Raw genomic sequence first — 19,528 nt, 5'->3', positions numbered from 1 at the left:
GGATACAAAACTGGCTTAGTGGCAGAAGGCAGAGGGTGATGGTCGAAGGTTGTTTTTGTGACTGGAAGCCTGTGGCCAGTGGGGTACCACAGGGATCGGTGCTGGGTCCCTTGCTGTTTGTGGTCTACATTAACGACTTGGATATGAATGTAAAAGGTATGATCAGTAAGTTCGCTGATGATACAAAAATTGGTAGGGTGGTAAATAGCGAGGAGGATAGCCTCAGTCTGCAGGACGATATAGATGGGTTGGTCAGATGGGCGGAACAGTGGCAAATGGAATTTAACCCGGAAAAGTGCGAGGTGATGCACTTTGGAGGGACTAACAAGGCAAGGGAATACACAATGAATGGGAGGACCCTAGGCAAGACAGAGGGTCAGAGGGATCTTGGTGTGCAAGTTCACAGATCCCTGAAGGCGGCGGAACAGGTAGATAAGGTGGTAAAGAAGGCATATGGGATACTTGCCTTTATTAGCCGAGGCATAGAATATAAGAGCAAGGAGGTTATGATGGAGCTGTATAAAACACTGGTTAGGCCACAGCTGGAGTACTGTGTGCAGTTCTGGTCGCCACACTACAGGAAGGATGTGATCGCTTTGGAGAGGGTGCAGAGGAGATTCACCAGGATGTTACCAGGGCTGGAGCGCTTCAGCTATGATGAGAGACTGGGAAGATTGGGTTTGTTTTCCTTGGAGCAGAGGAGGCTGAGGGGGGACATGATTGAGGTGTACAAAATTATGAGGGGCACAGATAGGATGGATACTAAGGAGCTTTTTCCCTTCGTTGAGGGTTCTATAACAAGGGGGTATAGATTCAAGGTAAAAGGCGGGAGGTTTAGAGGGGATTTGAGAGGGAACTTTTTCACCCAGAGGGTGGTTGGAGTCTGGAACTCACTGCCTGAAAGGGTTGTGGAGGCAGGAACCCTCACAACATTCAAGAAGCATTTGGATGAGCACTTGAAATGCCATAGCATACAAGGCTACGGACCAAATGCTGGAATATGGGATTAGATTAGACAGGGCTTGATGGCCGGCGCGGACACGATGGGCCGAAGGGCCTCTATCCGTGCTGTATAACTCTATGACTCTATGACTCTAAGGTCGAGAACCAGAGGACACAGACTTAAGCTGATTGGCAAAAGAACCAAAGGCGACATGAGGAAAAACTTTTTTACGCAGCGAGTGGTTATGATCTGGAATGCATTGCCTGAAAGGGTGGTGGAGGCAGATTCAATCATGGCTTTCAAAAGGGAACTGGATGAGTACTTGAAGGGAAAAAAATTGCAGGGCTATGGTGAAAGGGTGGTGGAGTGGGACTAGCTGGATTGCTCTTGCAGAGAGCTGGCATGGACGCGATGGGCCGAATTGCCTCCTTCTGTGCTGTAACCATTCTATGATTCTATAATGATTGAAAAGATCTGACTATTTTGTCAGCTATTTTCAAACATTAAAAATCACACTAGTAGTGGGAGGCAGTGAACAGCATTCCAATGCATGGAGCTGAGGGGTTTGTTGAGCATATCAACAGCTCTAGAAGTATTGTGGCAAGTTGAGAGTCAAAGTCTAGGCAATTGAGAAACGGTCGTAAGTGGGTTGGCAGAGAACCTTTTCCATGGGTAGATGCAGAAGAAAGTGGGATTGATGAAGGATAGTGGATATGGGTGGTAACGGATACAAGTAAGTGAACGGAACTAGCCTTACTGGTGGTCAAGATCACAGGGATAGAGAGGTCAGGGGAGATGCCAAGGTTATGGGTGTGACCATGAATTTTGACAAGAATTTATATGGAAGGAAATGGTTTAGAGAGCATAGTTTGGTGGTGAATTCAGAGCCAATAGTGTGTGCCATAAAGGGCTCTGCCTTAGATGCCAAGGGAGGAACAGATGCGGGTGGTGGGCACACTCACGGAATCGAGCATGGCCCAGCAGCAGAGAGTAAGTAGGCAAAGGAGTGATGGCGGGTCAGGGCAGGTTGATGTCAGAGAGGGGTGTTGATAAAAGATGGCATGGCTGGGCAAGAGGAAAAAGAGCAGAGACGAGAGCAGAGCCTAAGGAAAGTCGGAGAAGAGGAATAGTAGTAGAGGGCTCTGGTCTGGATTCATAACCAAGGTGTGCCCACAAGTGGATACAAATAAGTCCTGAATTGCATAGGTGTGGTGGAGGTAATGATGTACCTTTAACCTGTGTTTATCTCCCTTCACAAGCCATCTGGCTGCTGTCAAAAGTGGTGCTAGCATTACTGTTGCTTTCTTACACTATGACAAATTTTCCTCTTGCTAACTCAGTCCTAATTTTGTAAAAAAAACAAAACTGCTGTAAAAGTAAAACTATAAAAATGAGTGGATAATGATACAAATGCTACATAACTATGGCAACCTGACTACTTTTTGACTGCATTATCTAAATTGCCACTTCAGTGTAGTGCTGATGGACTGCTGCATTGTTGGTGGTGCCAACATTCAGATGAGACATTAAAGCATGGTCCCGTCTGCCTACGTAGCTAGACATAAAAGATTCCATGGTGCAATTTGAAGAACAGGGCGTTCTCTTGATGTCCTGGCCAACCTCCCTCAGCCAACACCACCAAACAGATTTACTGGTCATTTATCTCATTTGCTGTTTGTGGGATCTTTGTTGTGAAACACTTTGGGATGTTCTGAGGACATAAAGTGCATTGTAAATTCAAGTTCTTTATTACCAGGGATGTCTGATCTGTTTGGAAAGTTGTAAACATCATATTTTGCCATTGTTGAATCTATTCCCACTGAACACCTGACCACCCAACCTTTCTTCCTGACCTCAAGCTAGCTGATATTCTAAATGGATCCCTCTCCTCAGCACTGCCCCTTCCCCCTTTCAGAACCTCCATCATCACCCCCTTGTTAAAAAAACAGACCCTTGACCTCTCTGTCCTCACTAATTACTGCCTCATCTCCAATCTCTTCTTCTCTACAAGGTCTTTGATCATGTTGTTGGCTCTCAGATCTATGCCTAACTCTCCCGCAACTCCCTGTTTGAATCTCTCCAATCAGATTTCCACCCCTCCTACAGCACCAAAATGCCACTCTGTGATCATGACTGTGGTTCATTATCCCTTCTTGTCCTCCCCAGCGCCTTGCAGCCTCCATCATGGTCAACCACGCTATCCTTCAACACCTCTACTCTGTTATTCAGCTTGGTGGGATGTCCCTTGCTTGGTTCCATTCTTATCATATCTTGGGTATCTCTAGCAATGGCTCCTCCCCCGACTCTTGCAACAGCACCTTAGAAATTCCCCCAAGCGTCTATCCTTAGCTCCCTCCTCTTCCTCATCTCCATGCTAGCCCTTGGTGACATCATCTACACACATGTGGTCAGCTTGCACATGTACGTCCATGACGCCGAACTCGACCTCTCCACCACCTCCCTCGCCCCTCCACTGCCTCTGTGCCATCAGACTGTTTATCCGACATCAATTGTTAGCTGAGCTGTAATTTCTTCTAACTAATCGGGAAGACTGATGCCATTGTCTTTGGCCACTGCCACAAGCACTGCACCCTCACCACTGACTCCATCCCCCTCCCTGGATGCACAAGACTGTTTGCAACCTTAGCATCCTATTCGACCCTGAGCTGAATTTCTGACCCCAGGTCCTCTGCATCATAATAACTTCCTACTTGCTAGTCTGTAACATCGTCCATCTCTTCCACTACCTCAAACCATCTGCCATTAAAACTTTCATTCTTACCTTTGTCACCTCCACACTCAGTTACTCCAATGCTCGCTTCGCTGGGCTCTTATCCTCCACCCTTCACCTCTGAATCCTATTCCACATCTAGCCCTGCTCACCCATCACTCCTGTCCCCACTGACCTTCATGGGCACCTGGTACCCCCATACCTCAAATCTAAAGTTCTCATCCTTGCATTTAAATCCCTCCATGGCCTCGCCTCTCTTTTATCTCTGTAACCCCCTCCGGTCCTACAACAAACTCTCCCCTGTACTCGTTCTGCCCCTGACTCCGGTCTCTTTTGTACCTGCCCCTTCCTATTGCCCCACCATTGGCAGCAGTGCCTTCAGCTGCTAGGGTCTTGCTCTCTGGAATTCTCTCTCTGTCTCCATCTCCCTCTCCTCCTTTAAGATTCTCCTTTTAACCCACCTCTTTGACAAACCTTTTGGTTACTCTTCCTAATCTCAGCTTCTTGCCTGGCATTAATTTTTCCTTATGTAGCTTGGAAATTTTTCTGTGTTAAAGCTCCTATATAAATTCCATTTATTGTTGATGATGATTAAAGTTTTTAACTTGAAGGCCTCGATCTCTCCCAAGAAACTGGGTTTAGTCTTGATTTTTTTGCCAAGAGCTGTGACTCTGTGAGCTGAATTCGGTTTGTTCAGTCTGAGCATGTGCAGTGTACCTACTTGGCCAATGTGTGTCAGTACTGTTCAGTCAGCTGTACGAATAGGATTTTCTTTTTTTGCCCGTTAGCCCTTTCTGCTCAATAGCTTTTCTTCAAATAATTTAGAAAACAAGAGGACAAATTTCCAAACCTTCACTGGGATTTAAAAAAAAATAAAACAGTATGTGTATTTGTGTATGTGTGAGAAAGATTAAAAATTAGAATTTTCTGATTACACAAATTTTAGCTATTGTTTTGTGTTTTATAAATTTAGGATGTGTTTAAGTTGAGGGGGAGAGAAAGACACACAGGCCCCAATATTACCAGGGAGGCGAGATGGCAGCGGGGGCGGGGCGAGTGGGCGTGTGGGTAACCCGCCCAGTAAAATCCGTCCGTTCCCCACGCGATCGCGGGTAAATTGAAAGCACTTACCATGGCTTCCGGGTGTCCCGTCGTCAACCTGTGCAGTGGGCGGACTGCGCACCCGCATCACAGGCTGTCAGCTGGAGGAGCCCTATTTAAAGGGGCAGTCCTCCAATGCTGCTCCTGCAGCAAACAACCAAAAGTACAGAATGGAGCAGACCAGGGGAAAAGCTGCTCCCAGATTTACCGATGCCTCACTCCAGGTCCTACTGGATGGGGTGAGGAGGAGGAGGGATATTTTCTACCCAGCGGACGGGAGGAAGTGGCCTGTCTCGGCCACCAAGAAGGCCTGGCTCGAGGTCGCAGAGGAGGTCACCAGCAGCAGCAACGTCTCCCGCACATGGATCCAGTGCAGGAAGCGCTTCAATGACCTAACTAGGTCAGCCAAAGTGAGTATACTTACTCATTCTCCTACATTCTGTCTTCCACATCACCGTCCCCACTCCACAACTCTTTCTGCACTGCCAACACTACTCTATCACATCATTCCTCATACCCACTCAAACCTGATCCTCAACTTACCTGCACTGACTCACCTCCCCAGTACTCATCCCACTGTCACAGGGACGTGAGGGCATCTCTGAGATAGTGTCACGGGTAAGTGCGGGAATGTCTGCGATGGAGGAAAGGCTAGCCTCCATCGAACTTCAACCACGGCTCACCAATGAGTCCACTGAGGCCCTGACAATGGCCCTTCGGACTCAGGGTGAGCAACTTTCTGCCGCCTTAAACAGGCAGGTAAATACTCTGGCACAGGCCTTAAAAGGCTTCACACATGTCCTCCAAACTGTCGTCCAGTAGGGTGGTAGGAGTGATGTGGGCCTGGCCCAGGAGAGGGGTGATAGCTAAAGGGGATGTGGAAGTGGGGACGCCATTCAAAGCACTCCCACGTCTCACCCGTTGCCCCCCTCTCAACCAGTACCCGCAAGGCTGCCTGCTCTCCAGGTGGCTGAGTCTGCCCCTGCGCAGGTGCAGGTGGAGCAGTCTTTGGAGGGGCCCTCATGGGCACCGAAACCCAAAGGGTGTAGGCCCAAAGCATCTAATCGGTCAGGGCATGAACAATAGCAACCTGCCACTACCCCTGCTGCAGCCACAGGGGAAGCACCACGTAGGAATACTCGTAAGCGTAAGGCAAAGGTTTTATGAGCACAAAGGGGATGCACAAGGGTATTTGACGGTTTGTCATGTTTTTTATTTATATTTGATTTTTGTTAGTGGCACATTAAATATTATTATTGTCACCACTGCTGCCAAGTCTTGGCCATTCTTGACTGGCTTGTGTAATAAGTCCCTTTCATGAGGTTCACCATGAACACCCACACTTGATGCCACCCATTGGGTCACCCTACAGTGGGTGTATGTGTAGTTGCACGACTGTTTTGTGCAGGTGCCTGTGGCGCAGCACTGTGTTGTGGAGCTCCACGTGGCAGAGGTGGACGGCGTGCCTGGCGAGGCTGGTGATGTTGCTCGTCCTCGGATGAAGTGATGAATGCAGCTATGGCGCCTCCCATCCTGACGGTGTGAGTTTGAGGGGGTCCGCAAAGTAGGTAAATGTGTTTGCACAGCAGAGTTTAGGGTATAAATTAATAATTTTGAGTGGAAAGACAAAGGTGTTGTGGCCAATACTTTGTCTGAAGTGACAGAGTTGCCCTGCTGCAATACATGAGGCTTTCCCCCCACCTGTCAAATAATCCTTTGCATCTCCCACTGGCTGCTGGCTGAAACATGTCTGTTCCAACAGAGAGTGTTTCCCACAGCACGGGAAACTCGTGGAGGATCCTTCAAAATTGCACCCCTGCCAAAATCTCCACTCAATGAGGTTTGTCAAGTATCTAAATAACTATGTGAAGTAGCATCCCGCCGGCTTTAATTGCCAGTGGGAGTCCCGCATGCAGGAGCTGTGCGCGCACCTGAACGCGTCACTGGGGATCCCGGAAGTCAGCGGGTTGGAGCCGGGCTCCGAACCAGCTCCAGAATTCCTCCATTGTAGGAGCCCCCAACACACCGGCTCGGCCATCCAAAAATGGGCCCCACAGACACTGAGGTCAGAGAGAGTGAGACTGGGATCAGAGGGAAAGAAAGAGAGGGGATGACAGAGGAGAGAGAGTGTGTCTTTCTTCATTTAATGTTACTTCAGTTTTCAAAAAAAGTTGACGTTTGAACCCAATTAATTAGCCCTGATTTTACTTGGAGCGGGAATCAGGCAGGGTGGGGGTGGGGCGGGAGGGAGTGGCTGATGCAAGCGGCTAACCGTCCTGACCTCGAAAGCATGAGGCCCATGAGATGTTAACTCTCGGACCTCATCTGCATGCCCCCCCCCCACCCACCCCCCCGCCCCCGGCAATTTTGCGCCCAAAACCAGCGGCAAGTGGCAGCTGACTGGGAACACAATGTCGGGAGGGAGGAGGCCACCACCGGGGACCGAAGGAACGGTCCCCAGAACTCAGGTAAGTCGTGGGATGGGGGTTTCAGGAGGGCTTCGTAATCGTCAGCGTGGAGGGATGGTGGGGGTGGGGGGTGGTGGGTGGTGGTGGAAACCCAGGGCAGAGGTGTTCTAAACTTTCCTTGTGGGGCCAGGAGGAACACTCCTGGTCCTCCTGGCCCCACAGGGAAAGTCAAATAAAGTAAAAATAGATGACTTTTTTGGACCTCTTTAGGACCTAACTCATCTTCTCACTAGATGGACCTGGTGGGAAAGCCATAGCCATTTCCCCACTCAGGGGCATGGTTAAAATAGCAGTCAGGCCCCAATGCCATCGGAGTCTGATCTGCAAATTTGAAGAAGGACCCCGCTGGTTTCAAGTAGGTCTCCTTCTCGCCTGCTCAGAAGAGCATGTTAAAATTTTGGCCTGTTGGATTGGTGTGGGACATCAGTCCCACGTGCGACTTTAACTGCCTGCTCACCTGGTTTCGGCAGAGCGAGCAGGGTTAAAAATCATCCCCGTTATCTCACCTGTGTTTTGTTAACAGTTAGAAAAAGTCAATGCGAATCACTTACATCTATAAGATATGGATTCTAATTTCTAACTCCTATGGGAAAGAGGGGAAGAGAGAGAGAAATATATAAGTAGAGAGAAAGGCAAGCAAGTAGTTTTTTTTCCTCATTCTAATTTGATTTTTAAATTTTGAAAGCAAACACAAGGGGGATAATTTTAACCCCAAAGAACAGGTGTGTTGGGGATGGGTGGGAGGTAAAAATTATAGTTTTTTGGAGAGGGACCGTAACCCGGCTCCAAAGTGCCCACTTCCAGGTTTAACACAGGCATGTTTGGATGCACACGCATCCGAAACCCTGAAGTCCCGTCCCCACTTAATGATGGCGGGCGGATTGTTAAAGGGGCAATGTACCTCATTCCCATAACTGAGGCACTTAATTTTTTGTGTATTAAACAGGTAAAACAAATTTAACCTTACCTGCACAGGTTTCCCACCGTTTCCGATTCTCAATAGGCGAGAAGGGCTGGATCCATGAGGTGAGTGCCTTTATTGCACTGCTTGTGGGCCCGGAGGAGCAGGAGCGCTTCATCCAGGTCCAACAAGCTCACCTGGCGCGATTGGAGCCAGCGGTCACCCCTCCCCCCCCCCAAACCGCGATTGGCTGACCCCCACCCCCCCCAGATGGTGGACCCCCCCAATCGTCTCCAACGCCCCCCAACCAAGATCTTCTCCACGGCCCACGATCTCTCTCCTCTCTCCTCTCCAATTCGCGTCTCCTTTCCCTCCCGAGAGGCAGCCAGCCTGTCAATCTGACTGGCTGTCGCATGGGAAACCTGGAAGCACAAATACTTACCTTTAATTGAGTTGCGATCGCAGATCGCAATGCATTCACTTGACTTCCAGATTCCCCACGCAAACATCTACCCACCCGCTAGGTTCCCGGCTCCGAGCTAAAATCATCAAAGTCTCTGTGAGCAAAACAGATAGGAAGGCAGGGGAAGAGGCCTCTGGCCTCTAACCTCTAGCCACCTCCGTGGGTGGAAGCGAGTGGGATTTGAAGGACTGGATGGAGGGTTAAGGGTGAGGCAAGTGACAGTGGAGCAAGGGGGAGGGCAGGATACAGGGCTTGAGTGGGTAGTTCAAAGGGGAAGAGGTAGGGGTAGTGATGGGAATAAGGAGTTGGTAGGAAGATAAATGCATAGTGGGAAGGTTAAAGGATAGGGGTTGCGATGGAACTGAATGGGTGGAGAGAATCACAAGTGATTGGGGGAGGTATGGGAAGGGAGCCACTGAGGGCCACATTTTCTCCACAACCCACACCCCAAATGCAGTCTGCAGTCCTGGTAGTTTCTTTCCCCGCCAACACCATGCCATGTTTCAGTGGAAAAGAAAATCGGGCTCGTTGCAAATTGGGCTGCTGATTCACCATCAACCCATTTCGTGCTACTGGTGTTGACCAATTTCACCCCTCCCCGTGTAAACTGCTTTGAAAGAAAACAATTGCATTTATATGGCTCTTATCACATCTTCAGCTTCAAACCCAATAAATTACTTTTCGAAGTGTAGCCACTATTATGTAGGCAAACACAGCAGCCAATTTGCACACAGGTCCCAGAACAGCAAATTAAGCTGCTTTTGATGATGTTGGGATAAATATTGGCCAGGACACCTCCTTGCTCTCTTTCGAATAATGCCGTAGGATCATCTACATCCTGAACAGGCAGATGAAGTCTCAGTTTAATGTCTCATCAAAGGACAGCACCTCACAATGCACCACTCCCTCAGTATTCCACTATGTGTTAGAATAGCTTACAGTCTACTCTCGATAACTTACAATCATTTTGTGTGTTACAAAAAAATTGAATTATCCAATAGTTTGAATTAAGCACCACAAATAGCACAGTAAAGTGGGAATATTAGTGCTAAAAGAATCGAATTATTTGAGAGTTGTATGTGCTGATGTCTTGGAGTGGGGTTTGAACCAACATTGTTTAGAGGTGAGCATGCTGGCAAGTGTGCTAACCTAACACTTGAGATGCTTTGTTAGGAAAGGATTTACATAAACACAAGTATTATTAAGATCCCTGAATTTAAAAGAACTAAAAATGCCATCACATCCAAGAAATTCAGTGCAATGAATTAGCTTCAAGGTGTCATAGAATATATTAACAAATGCCGTTCTAATCTCATTATTATGGGAAATGTGCCAGCTACTGAAATGTTCATTCATATTTTTAGTAAAATGAATAATCCCTCGCCAATAAAGTACATTAGGAGATGTTTTACTTAGTCCTCATTGTACTATATATTGGATTTATTACTTTATTGCTTTTGATTTCTCTAGGCAAATGAAAAAGTAATTATCAACCATACCCGCACAAACCAGGCTTTAGCAGCTCTCCAGAAGCACTCCTTCTGGTAAGTATTTGTTTACCAAAAGACCAACCGTGAGTGATCATTTCTACAGGTTCACATTATGAATTTATTTGTATTAACTGACAGTCTCAATAGAAACATAGAAACAGGAGTAGGCATCCAGCCCCTCGAGCCTGTTCTGCCATTCAATTAGATCATGGCTGATCTGTCACTTAACTCCAACTACACACCTTGGTTCCGTAACCCTTAACACCCTTACCGAACAAAAATTGATTAATCTCAGTTTTTAAATTTTCAATTGACCCCCAGCTTCAACAGCTTTTTGGGGTGGACAAATGTAAGGAATCTTACAACACCAGGTTATAGTCCAACAATTTTATTTTAAAATCAGTCCATCACCGGCATCTCCACATCATAGCTTTTTGGGGGAGAGAGTTCTAGATTTCCATTATCCTTTGTGTGAAGAAATGCTCACTGACATCACCTCTGAATGGCCTAGCTCTAATTTTAAGTTATGCCCCCTTATTCTGGACTCTCTACCAACAACAGCAACAACAATAACTTGCATTTATATAGCGCCTTTAATGTGGTAAAATGTCCCAAAGCGTTTCACAGGAGCGTTATCAAACAAAATTTGACACCAAGCCACATAAGGAGATATTAGGACAGGTGACCGAAAGCTTGGTCAAAGGTTTTAAGGAGCATCTTAAAGGAGGATAGAGAGGTGGAGAAGTTTATGGAGGGAATTCCAGAGCTTAGGGCCTAGGCAGCTGAAGGCATGGCCGCCAATGGTGGAGCGATTAAAATCAGGGATGCGCAAGAGGCAAGAATTGGAGGAACGCAGATATTTCGGAGGGTTGTAGCGCTGGAGGAGGTTATAGAGGTGGGGAGCGGCGAGGCCATGGAGGGATTTGAAATCAAGGATGAGAATTTTAAAATCGAGGCGTTGCCGGACCCGGAACCAATGTAGGTCAGCGAACACGGGTGATGGGTGACCAGGACATGGTGCAAGATAGGATACGGCAGCAGAGTTTGGATGAGCTCAAGTTTATGGATGGTGGAAGATGGGAGACCAGCCAAGAGAGCATTGGAATAGTCAAGTCTAAAGGTATCAAAGGCATGGATGAGGGTTTCAACAGCAGATGAGCTAGGGCAGGGGCAGAGTCACGCTCCCCTCCAAGTCACATACCACCCTGACTTGGAAATATATTGCTGTTCTTTCATCGTCGCTGGGTCAAAATCCTGGAACTCCCTACCAGCAGCACTGTGGGAGAACCTTCACCACACGGACTGCAGCGGTTCAAGAAGGCGGCTCACCACCACCTTCTCAAGGGTAATTAGGGATGGGCAATAAATGCTGGCCTTAAGCCAGCGACGCCCACATCCCATGAATGAATAAAAAAAAGAGGCGGGCGATGTTACAGAGGTGGAAGTAGGCGGTCTTGGTGATGGAGTGAATATGTGGTCGGAAGCTCATCTCAGGGTCAAATAGGACGTCAGGATTGCGAACGGTCTGGTTCAACCTCAGACAGTGGCCAGGGAGAGGGATGGAGTCGGTGGCTGGGGAATGGGGATTGTGGCGGGGTCCGAAGACAATGGCTTCGGTCTTCCCAATATTTAGTTGGAGGACATTATTCTCATCCAGTCCTGAATATCAGACAAGCATTATAGAGTTTATAATTAAGGATAGAGTGACTGAACATTTTGAAAATTTTCAGCTGATCAGAGAGAGCCAGCATGGATTTGTAAAGCGTAGGTCATGCCTGACGAACCTGATTGAATTTTTTGAAGAGGTGACTAAAGTAGCGGACGGGTAAATGTCTATGGATGTTGTTTATATAGACTTCCAGAAGGCATTTGATAAAGTCCCTCATAAGAGACTGTTGGCTAAAGTTGAAGCTCGTGGAATTGAAGGCAAATTATTGACCTGGTTTGGAAATTGGCTGAGCAGCAAGAGACAGAGAATAGAGATAATGGGCAAGTACTCAAATTGGCAGGATGTGACTAGTGGGTCCCACAGGGATCTGTGTTGGAGCCTCAACTACATTGCATTTATTAACGACTTAGATAACGGGATAGAGAGCCACATATCCAAGTTTGCCGATGACACAAGGATAGGCAGCATTGTAAGCAGTGTAAATGGAAGCATAAAATTACAGAGGGATATTAATAGATTAAGTGAATGGGTAAAACTGTGACAAATGGATTTCAATGTAGGCAAGTGTGAGGTCATCCACTTTGACCCAAAAAGGATAGATCAGAGTATTTTCTAAATGGTGAAAAGCTTGAAACAGTGGAGGTCCAAAGAGACTTAGGGGTCCATGTACATAGATCATTAAAATATCATGGACAGGTACTGAAAATAATCAAAAAGGCTAATGGAATACTGGCCTTTATATCTAGAGGACTAGAATACAAGAAGTTATGCCATAACTATTCAAAGCCCTGGTTAGACCACACCTGGAGCACTGTGTTCAGTTCTGGGCAGCGCACCTTAGGAAGGATACATTGGCCTTGGAGGGAGTGCAGCGTAGATTTACTAGAATAATACCTGGACTTCAAGGGTTAAATTACGAGGAGAGATTACAAACTAGGGTCATATTCCCTGGAATTTAGAAGATTAAGGGGTGATTTGATCGAAGTTTTTAAGATATAAAGGGGAACTGATAGGGTACATAAAGAGAAACTATTTCCGCTGTTTGGGGAGTCTAGGACTAGGGGACATATCCTAAAAATTAGAGCCAGGACTTTCAGGAGTGAAGTTAGGAAACACTTCTACACGCAGAGGGTGGTAGAAGTTTGGAACTCTCTCCGCAAACGGCAGTTGATGCTAGCTCAATTGTTAATTTTAAATCTAAGATTAATAGATTTTTGTTAACCAAAGACATTGGGCGGATTTATGGAGTTAGGTCACAGATCAACCATGATCTCATTGAATGGCAGAACAGGCTCGAGGAGCTAAATGGCCTACTCCTGTTCCTATGTTCCTAAGAAGTGTGACAAATCAGGGAAAGTGAAGGGGTCGAGGGAGTTGGTGGTGAGGTAGAATTGGGTGTCGTCAGCGTACATGTGGAACCTGACGTGTTTTCAGATAATTTTGCCGAGGGGCAGCATGTAGATGAGAAATAGGAGGGGGCTGGGGATAGATCCTTGGGGGACTCCAGAGGTAACGGTGCGGGAGCAGGAAGAGAATCCATTGGAGATGAATCTCTGGCTACGACTGGATAGATAAGAATGGAACCAGGCAAGCAAAGTCCCACCCAGCTGGACGACAGAGGAGAGGCATTGGAGGAGGATGGTGTGGTCAACCGTGTCAAAGGTTGCTGACAGGTCGAGAAGGATGAGGAGGGATAGTTTACCACGGTCACAGTCACATAGGATGTCATTTGTGACTTTGATAAGGGCCGTTTCAGTGCTGTGGCAGGGACAGAAATCTGATTGGACAGATTCAAACATGGAGTTGCGGGAAAGATGGGCACAGATTTGGGAGGCGACAACACATTCAAGTACCTTGGAGAGGAAATGGAGGTTGGAGATGGGGCGGTAGTTTGCAAGGACAGAGGGGTCGAAGGTGGGTTTTTTGAGGAGGGGGGTGATTTCCGGAAGATTTGAAGGGGAGGGGGTCAGTGCCTGAGGAGATGGAACCGTTAACAATGGGGGCCAGGAAGGGAAGTTAGGTGGTCAACAGTTTGGTGAGAATAGGGTCGAGGGAGCAGGAGGTGGATCTCATGGTCAAGATGAGCTCAGTGAGGGCATGAGAGGAGATAAAGAAACTAGAGAAAGATACGAGTTCAGGGCTAGGTCAGGGAAATATTTTCTCTCTCGCCTATCAACTTTAATCGTCTTAAACACCTCAATTAGATCACCCCTCAATCTTCTATACTCAAGGGAATACAAGCCTATCCTATGCAACTTGTCCTCATAATTTAACCCTTTCAGCCCGGTATCATTCTAGCGAATCTGCGCTGCACCCCCTTCCTGAGGTGCGGTGCCCAGAACTGAACGCAGTACTCTAGATGGGGTCTAACCAGAACTTCATATAACTGTAGCATAACCTCCACCCCTTTGTATTCCAGCCCCCTTGAGATAAAGGCCAACATTGCATTAGCCTTTTTAATTAATTTTTTGTGCCTGTCCACAAGCTTTAAGTGATTTCTGTACATGGACTCCTAAATCCCTCTGCTCCTCCACAGTCCCTAGCTTCTTGCCATTTAGAAAATACTCTGATCTATCTTTCTTAGGTCCAAAGTGGATGACTTCACACTTCCCCACATTGAACTCCATCTGCCCACAGCTTTACCCAATCATTTAATCTATCAATGTCCCTTTGCAACTTTCTGATCCCATCTACACTATTTACTATGCCACCCAACTTGGTGCCTTCAGCAAACTTGAATATACGACTCTCTATTCCTTCATCCAAGTCATTTATAAATATAATGAAAAGCTGAGGCCTCAGTATAGATCCCTGGGGGTCACCACTGGTCACATCCTGCCAATTTGAGTACATGCCCGTTATCCCTACTCTCTCTCTCCTGCCTCCTAACCAATTCCCTATCCATGTCAATAAGTTGCCTCCAATACCATGCTTTTGTTAAAAGTTTCTTATGTGGAACCTTCTGGAAGTCCATCTAAATAACATCAGTAGACACTCCCTTATCTACCACGTTAGTTACCTCCTCAAAAGATTCAACTAGGTTTGTTAGACATGACTTATTCTTCACAAATCCATGCTGGCTCTCTCTGATTAGTTCATAATTGTCCAAGGGCTCAGTCACTCTGTCCCTAATAATACTCTTATCGTGTAGATTCAATTTTAAGCTGGAATGGTTTACAGGCGGGTGGGGGAGCGGAGAGCAGGGCAAGTGCAAAGCACGCTCACTGATCTAGATTTCAGGCCTGAGGTATTTAATGTTTTCTTTTTTAGTTACACTTTGGACACTTTGAAGTGTGATGGATGCAATATACAGGTAGGGTCTCCTCATTAGCATGGGCCGTAACAGCTCAGTGGGGCAGAAACCCATAACACAAAATCTGTCACTAACTGTTCATGATTGGTCACCTATTAAAAATGAATGGAAGAGCCACGCAAGCCCAATTGTGTGAAAAAGGCTTCACCCCCGCCAACATTTTGCTGAAGAAGAAAACCATCACCCTTGAGTTCACGAATGGTCAAATCTAAACCGCTCAGAATACTTTGTGTACTATTTACAGGGCAGCGTTTGGAAGAGAGTTTGAAATCACTACCCACACCTTCCTTGATAGCCATCGAGTTGAAGAAGACTTGAACCATTGGGTTATTGTCACTGGGAATCCCTCCATCCCACACGGCACCATGTTTCAAGCGCCTCCACCAATTTGTGATGACCCAGAACCAAAGAGCAAGCGGAGTCCGGGCCCATCTGACTGCACCAATCAAGTAAGAAGTGACTCCCACTTGTTATCATAAGGAGCTTTAGCTAATATACCTCCTGATCGACCATGATTCATCTGAATAGGAAAGCATCACTCCCCCCTTCTCCCCTCCCCCAGCCTGAAACTCTGTAACCAACTTTGGCAATTCCATATCTGAGCCTCGTTTGCAAGGAATATTATCAACCATAGAACATTTGTGAAAGCTGCAAGCTTCTGCCATTTCATGTAAAATGTCATCACGTTCAATGTTGAGCATTTCTAAAGTGATCAAAACACAATAAAATACAGGAAAAGACAGGCAAAGATTAAATAAGGACAAATGTAGAAGTGTATGATTGCATTTATTCTTTTAATAAATCAGCTAATTGTCCAAGAGAAATTGTTGTGTATTTTGCATTCTTCAATCCATGCAAGTTGAATAGCCGTATTCACACCGAGGGAATGTAGTAAAATGGGATCACGTTGAGGGGATTTGACTTTGTCGATAATGGGCTGTCAATGAGGATTCCTTACAATTGACCTCAGCTCTTAACAGTGAATAATCAATTAGGTTCCCCGTTACTGATTGCTATCAGGTGAGCACACCCCCTCCCCCCACTGGAAATTGTGTAGGTGTCAGGTGAATGTAAGGAATCTTACAACACCAGGTTATAGTCCAACAGTTTTATTTTAAAATCACAAGCTTCCGGAGATTATCTCCTTCGTCAGGTGAGTGAGTGAAAGGTTCTCAAATCGCATATCTTATATTAGGCTGGGACACGCTCACACCAATCAAAGGTGTTGTTGGTGTTCAGACAGGTTAGCCACGGAAAACAGTACTGAATACACAATGGGTCAGATTACAAAGCCAGAGAGAGAAAGAGACCCGAAAGGCAGTGAGAGAGAGAGAGAGAGAGAGAGAGAATGTCCAGTTGTATTAAAAAGAGATAACTTTTTTTTTCCCCTGCTGGTGGGGTTACGTGTAGCGTGACATGAACCCAAGATCCCGGTTGAGGCCGTCCTCATGGGTGCGGAACTTGGCTATCAATTTCTGCTCGACGATTTTGCGTTGTCGTGTGTCTCGAAGGCCGCCTTGGAGAACACTTACCCGAAGATCGGTGGCTGAATGTCCTTGACTGCTAAAGTATTCCCTGACTGGGAGGGAACCCTCCTGTCTGGCGATTGTTGCGCGGTGTCCGTTCATCCGTTGTCGCAGTGTCTGCATGGTCTCGCCAATGTACCATGCTCCGTGGCATCCTTTCTTGCAACGTATGAGGTAGACAACGTTGGCCAAGTCACAGGAGTATGAACCATGTACCTGGTGGGTGGTGTCCTCTCGTGTGATGGTGGTATCTGTGTCGATGATCTGGCATGTCTTGCAGAGGTTGCCGTGGCAGGGTTGTGTGGTGTCGTGGACGCTGTTCTCCTGAAAGCTGGGTAATTTGCTGCGAACGATGGTCTGTTTGAGGTTGGGTGGCTGTTTGAAGGCGAGTAGTGGAGGCGTGGGGATGGCCTTAGCGAGGTGTTCGTCGTCATCGATGATATGTTGAAGGCTGCGGAGAACATGGCGTAGTTTCTCCGCTCCGGGGAAGTACTGGACGACGAAGGGTACTCTGTTGGTTGCGTCCCGTGTTTGTCTTCTGAGGAGGTCTATGCGATTCTTCGCTGTGGCCCGTCGGAACTGTCGATCGACAAGTCGAGCGTCATATCCCGTTCTTATGAGGGCGTCTTTCAGCATCTGTAGGTGTCCATCGCGTTCCTCCTCATCTGAGCAGATCCTGTGTATTCATAGGGCCTGTCCATAGGGGATGGCCTCTTTGACGTGGTTAGGGTGGAAGCTGGAAAAGTGGAGCATCGTGAGGTTGTCCATGGGCTTGCGGTAGAGTGAGGTGCTGAGGTGCCCGTCTTTGATGGAGATTTGTGTGTCCAAGAAAGAAACCGATTCTGAGGAGTAGTCCATGGTGAGTTTGATGGTGGGATGGAACTTGTTGATGTTATCGTGTAGTCTCTTCAGTGATTCTTCGCCGTGGGTCCATAGGAAGAAAATGGATGAACGGACACCGAACAACAATCGCCAGACAGGAGGGTTCCCTCCCAGTCGGGGAACACTTTAGCAGTCAAGGACATTCAGCCACCGATCTTCGGGTAAGCGTTCTCCAAGGCGGCCTTCGAGACACACGACAACGCAAAATCGTCGAGCAGAAATTGATAGCCAAGTTCCGCACCCATGAGGACGGCCTCAACCGGGATCTTGGGTTCATGTCACGCTAAACGTAACCCCACCAGCAGGGGAAAAAAAAAGTTATCTCTTTTTAATACAACTGGACATTCTCTCTCTCTCTCTCTCTGCCTTTCGGGTCTCTTTCTCTCTCTGGCTTTGTAATCTGACCCATTGTGTATTCAATACTGTTTTCCGTGGCTAACCTGTCTGAACACCGACGACACCTTTGATTGGTGTGAGCGAGTCCCAGATATGCGATTTGAGAACCTTTCACTCACTCATCTGACGAAGGAGATAATCTCCAAAAGTTTGTGATTTTAAAATAAAACTGTTGGACTATAACCTGGTGTTGTAAGATTCCTTACATTTGTCCACCCCAGTCCATCACCGGCATCTCCACCTCGTGTCAGGTGAAGGCAGAATTGACTGGGAGAAACAAAAACTATATAAGATTCCTGCTGCTTGATCCATTGATCCTGCATTCCCAGTTACATAGAATTACATAGAATGTACAGCACAGAAACAGGCCATTCAGCCCAGCAGGTCCATGCTGGAGTTTATGCTCCACACGAGCCTCCTCCCACCACTATTCATCTCACCCTATCAACATAGTTTTCTATTCCTTTCTCCCTTATGTGTTTATTTAGCTTCCACTTAATTACATCTATGTTATTCGCCTCAACTACTCCATGTGATAGTGTGTTCCACATTCTAACCATTCTTTGGGTAAAGAAGTTTCTCCTGAATTCCCTATTGGATTTATTAGTGACTATCTTATATTTGTGGCCGCTAGTTTTGGTCTCCCGTCTCTACGTCTACCCTATCGAATCCTTTAATAATCTTAAAGACTGCTATCAGGTCACCCCTCAGCCTTCTTTCTTCTAGAGAAAAGAACCTCAGCCTGTTCAATCTTTCCTGATAGGTATAAAGTTGAATGGGAGCACAGTTTGGAGAATCAACACTACAGTGTTGTAGCCCTATCTCTAACCTGTGTTCCCATCGAGCAGCGCTCTCCGTTGGGAGCACAGGCCTACTGAATTTATCCTTATTTGTGAGAGATTTGGTTAATTCAAAAAGTTATGCAGGACTGAAAGCTTGTTTTTCATATTATAGAAAAAAAGACTTGTATTTTTGTTAGGCAAGGGCATTAAGGGTTACGGAACCGAGGCGGGTAGATGGAGTTAAGATACAGTTCAACCATGAACTAATTGAATGGCGGAACAGGCTCGAGGGGCTGAATCGCCTACTCCTGTTCCAATGTATTTATACAGCGCCTTTCACAACCTCAGGACGTCCCAAAGGGCTTTACAGCCAAAGAAATACTTTTGAAATGTAATCACTGTTGTAATGTAGGAAGCATGGCAGCCAATTTGCGCACAGCAAGGTCCCACAAACAACAATGTAATAATGACCTGATAATCTAGTTTAGTGATGTCGGCAAGGGCACTGGAGAACTCTGCTGCTCTTCCTCAAAATACTGTCATGTGATCTTTTACCTCCACCTGAGAGGGCAGACGGGGCCTCAGTTTAATGTTTCGTCCGAAGGATGGCACCTCTGACAGTGCAGCACTCCCTATCATAAGTCATCTCCACATCATAAGTACTGCACAGAAGCTTAGATTTTGTGCTCATATCTCTGGAGTGGGGCTTGAACCCATAATCTTCCTGACTCCAGAAGCAAGAGTGCTACCACTGAGCCAAGGCTGACACCTGATTAATGAAACTGTGACAGCATTTATACTAATAATGCTGGTAACACTACTTCTGTACTTTTTCTGTTACAAATAATAGAAAGTGATTAAAC

At 46.7% G+C, this 19,528-nt stretch overlaps 1 protein-coding gene across 1 annotated transcript in view; it reads left to right on the top strand.

Moving 5' to 3' along the window:
• cfap161 (cilia and flagella associated protein 161) overlaps positions 1-15,903 on the top strand; it is a 52,799-nt gene extending 36,896 nt beyond the window's left edge. Inside the window, exons 6-7 of the mRNA XM_067971618.1 lie at positions 10,078-10,151; positions 15,324-15,903. Coding sequence (XP_067827719.1) covers positions 10,078-10,151; positions 15,324-15,558 — 309 coding nt within the window. The 3' untranslated portion in view covers positions 15,559-15,903. The remainder of the gene's footprint in view (positions 1-10,077; positions 10,152-15,323) is intronic.
• Positions 15,904-19,528: the final 3,625 nt, after the last annotated feature.

This window comes from Heptranchias perlo, chromosome 34 (assembly GCF_035084215.1).
Source record: "Heptranchias perlo isolate sHepPer1 chromosome 34, sHepPer1.hap1, whole genome shotgun sequence".
Classification (NCBI taxonomy): Eukaryota; Metazoa; Chordata; class Chondrichthyes; order Hexanchiformes; family Hexanchidae; genus Heptranchias; species Heptranchias perlo.
The sequence above is the reverse complement of the archived record's forward strand: the minus strand, read 5'-3'. Positions and strand labels throughout refer to the sequence as shown.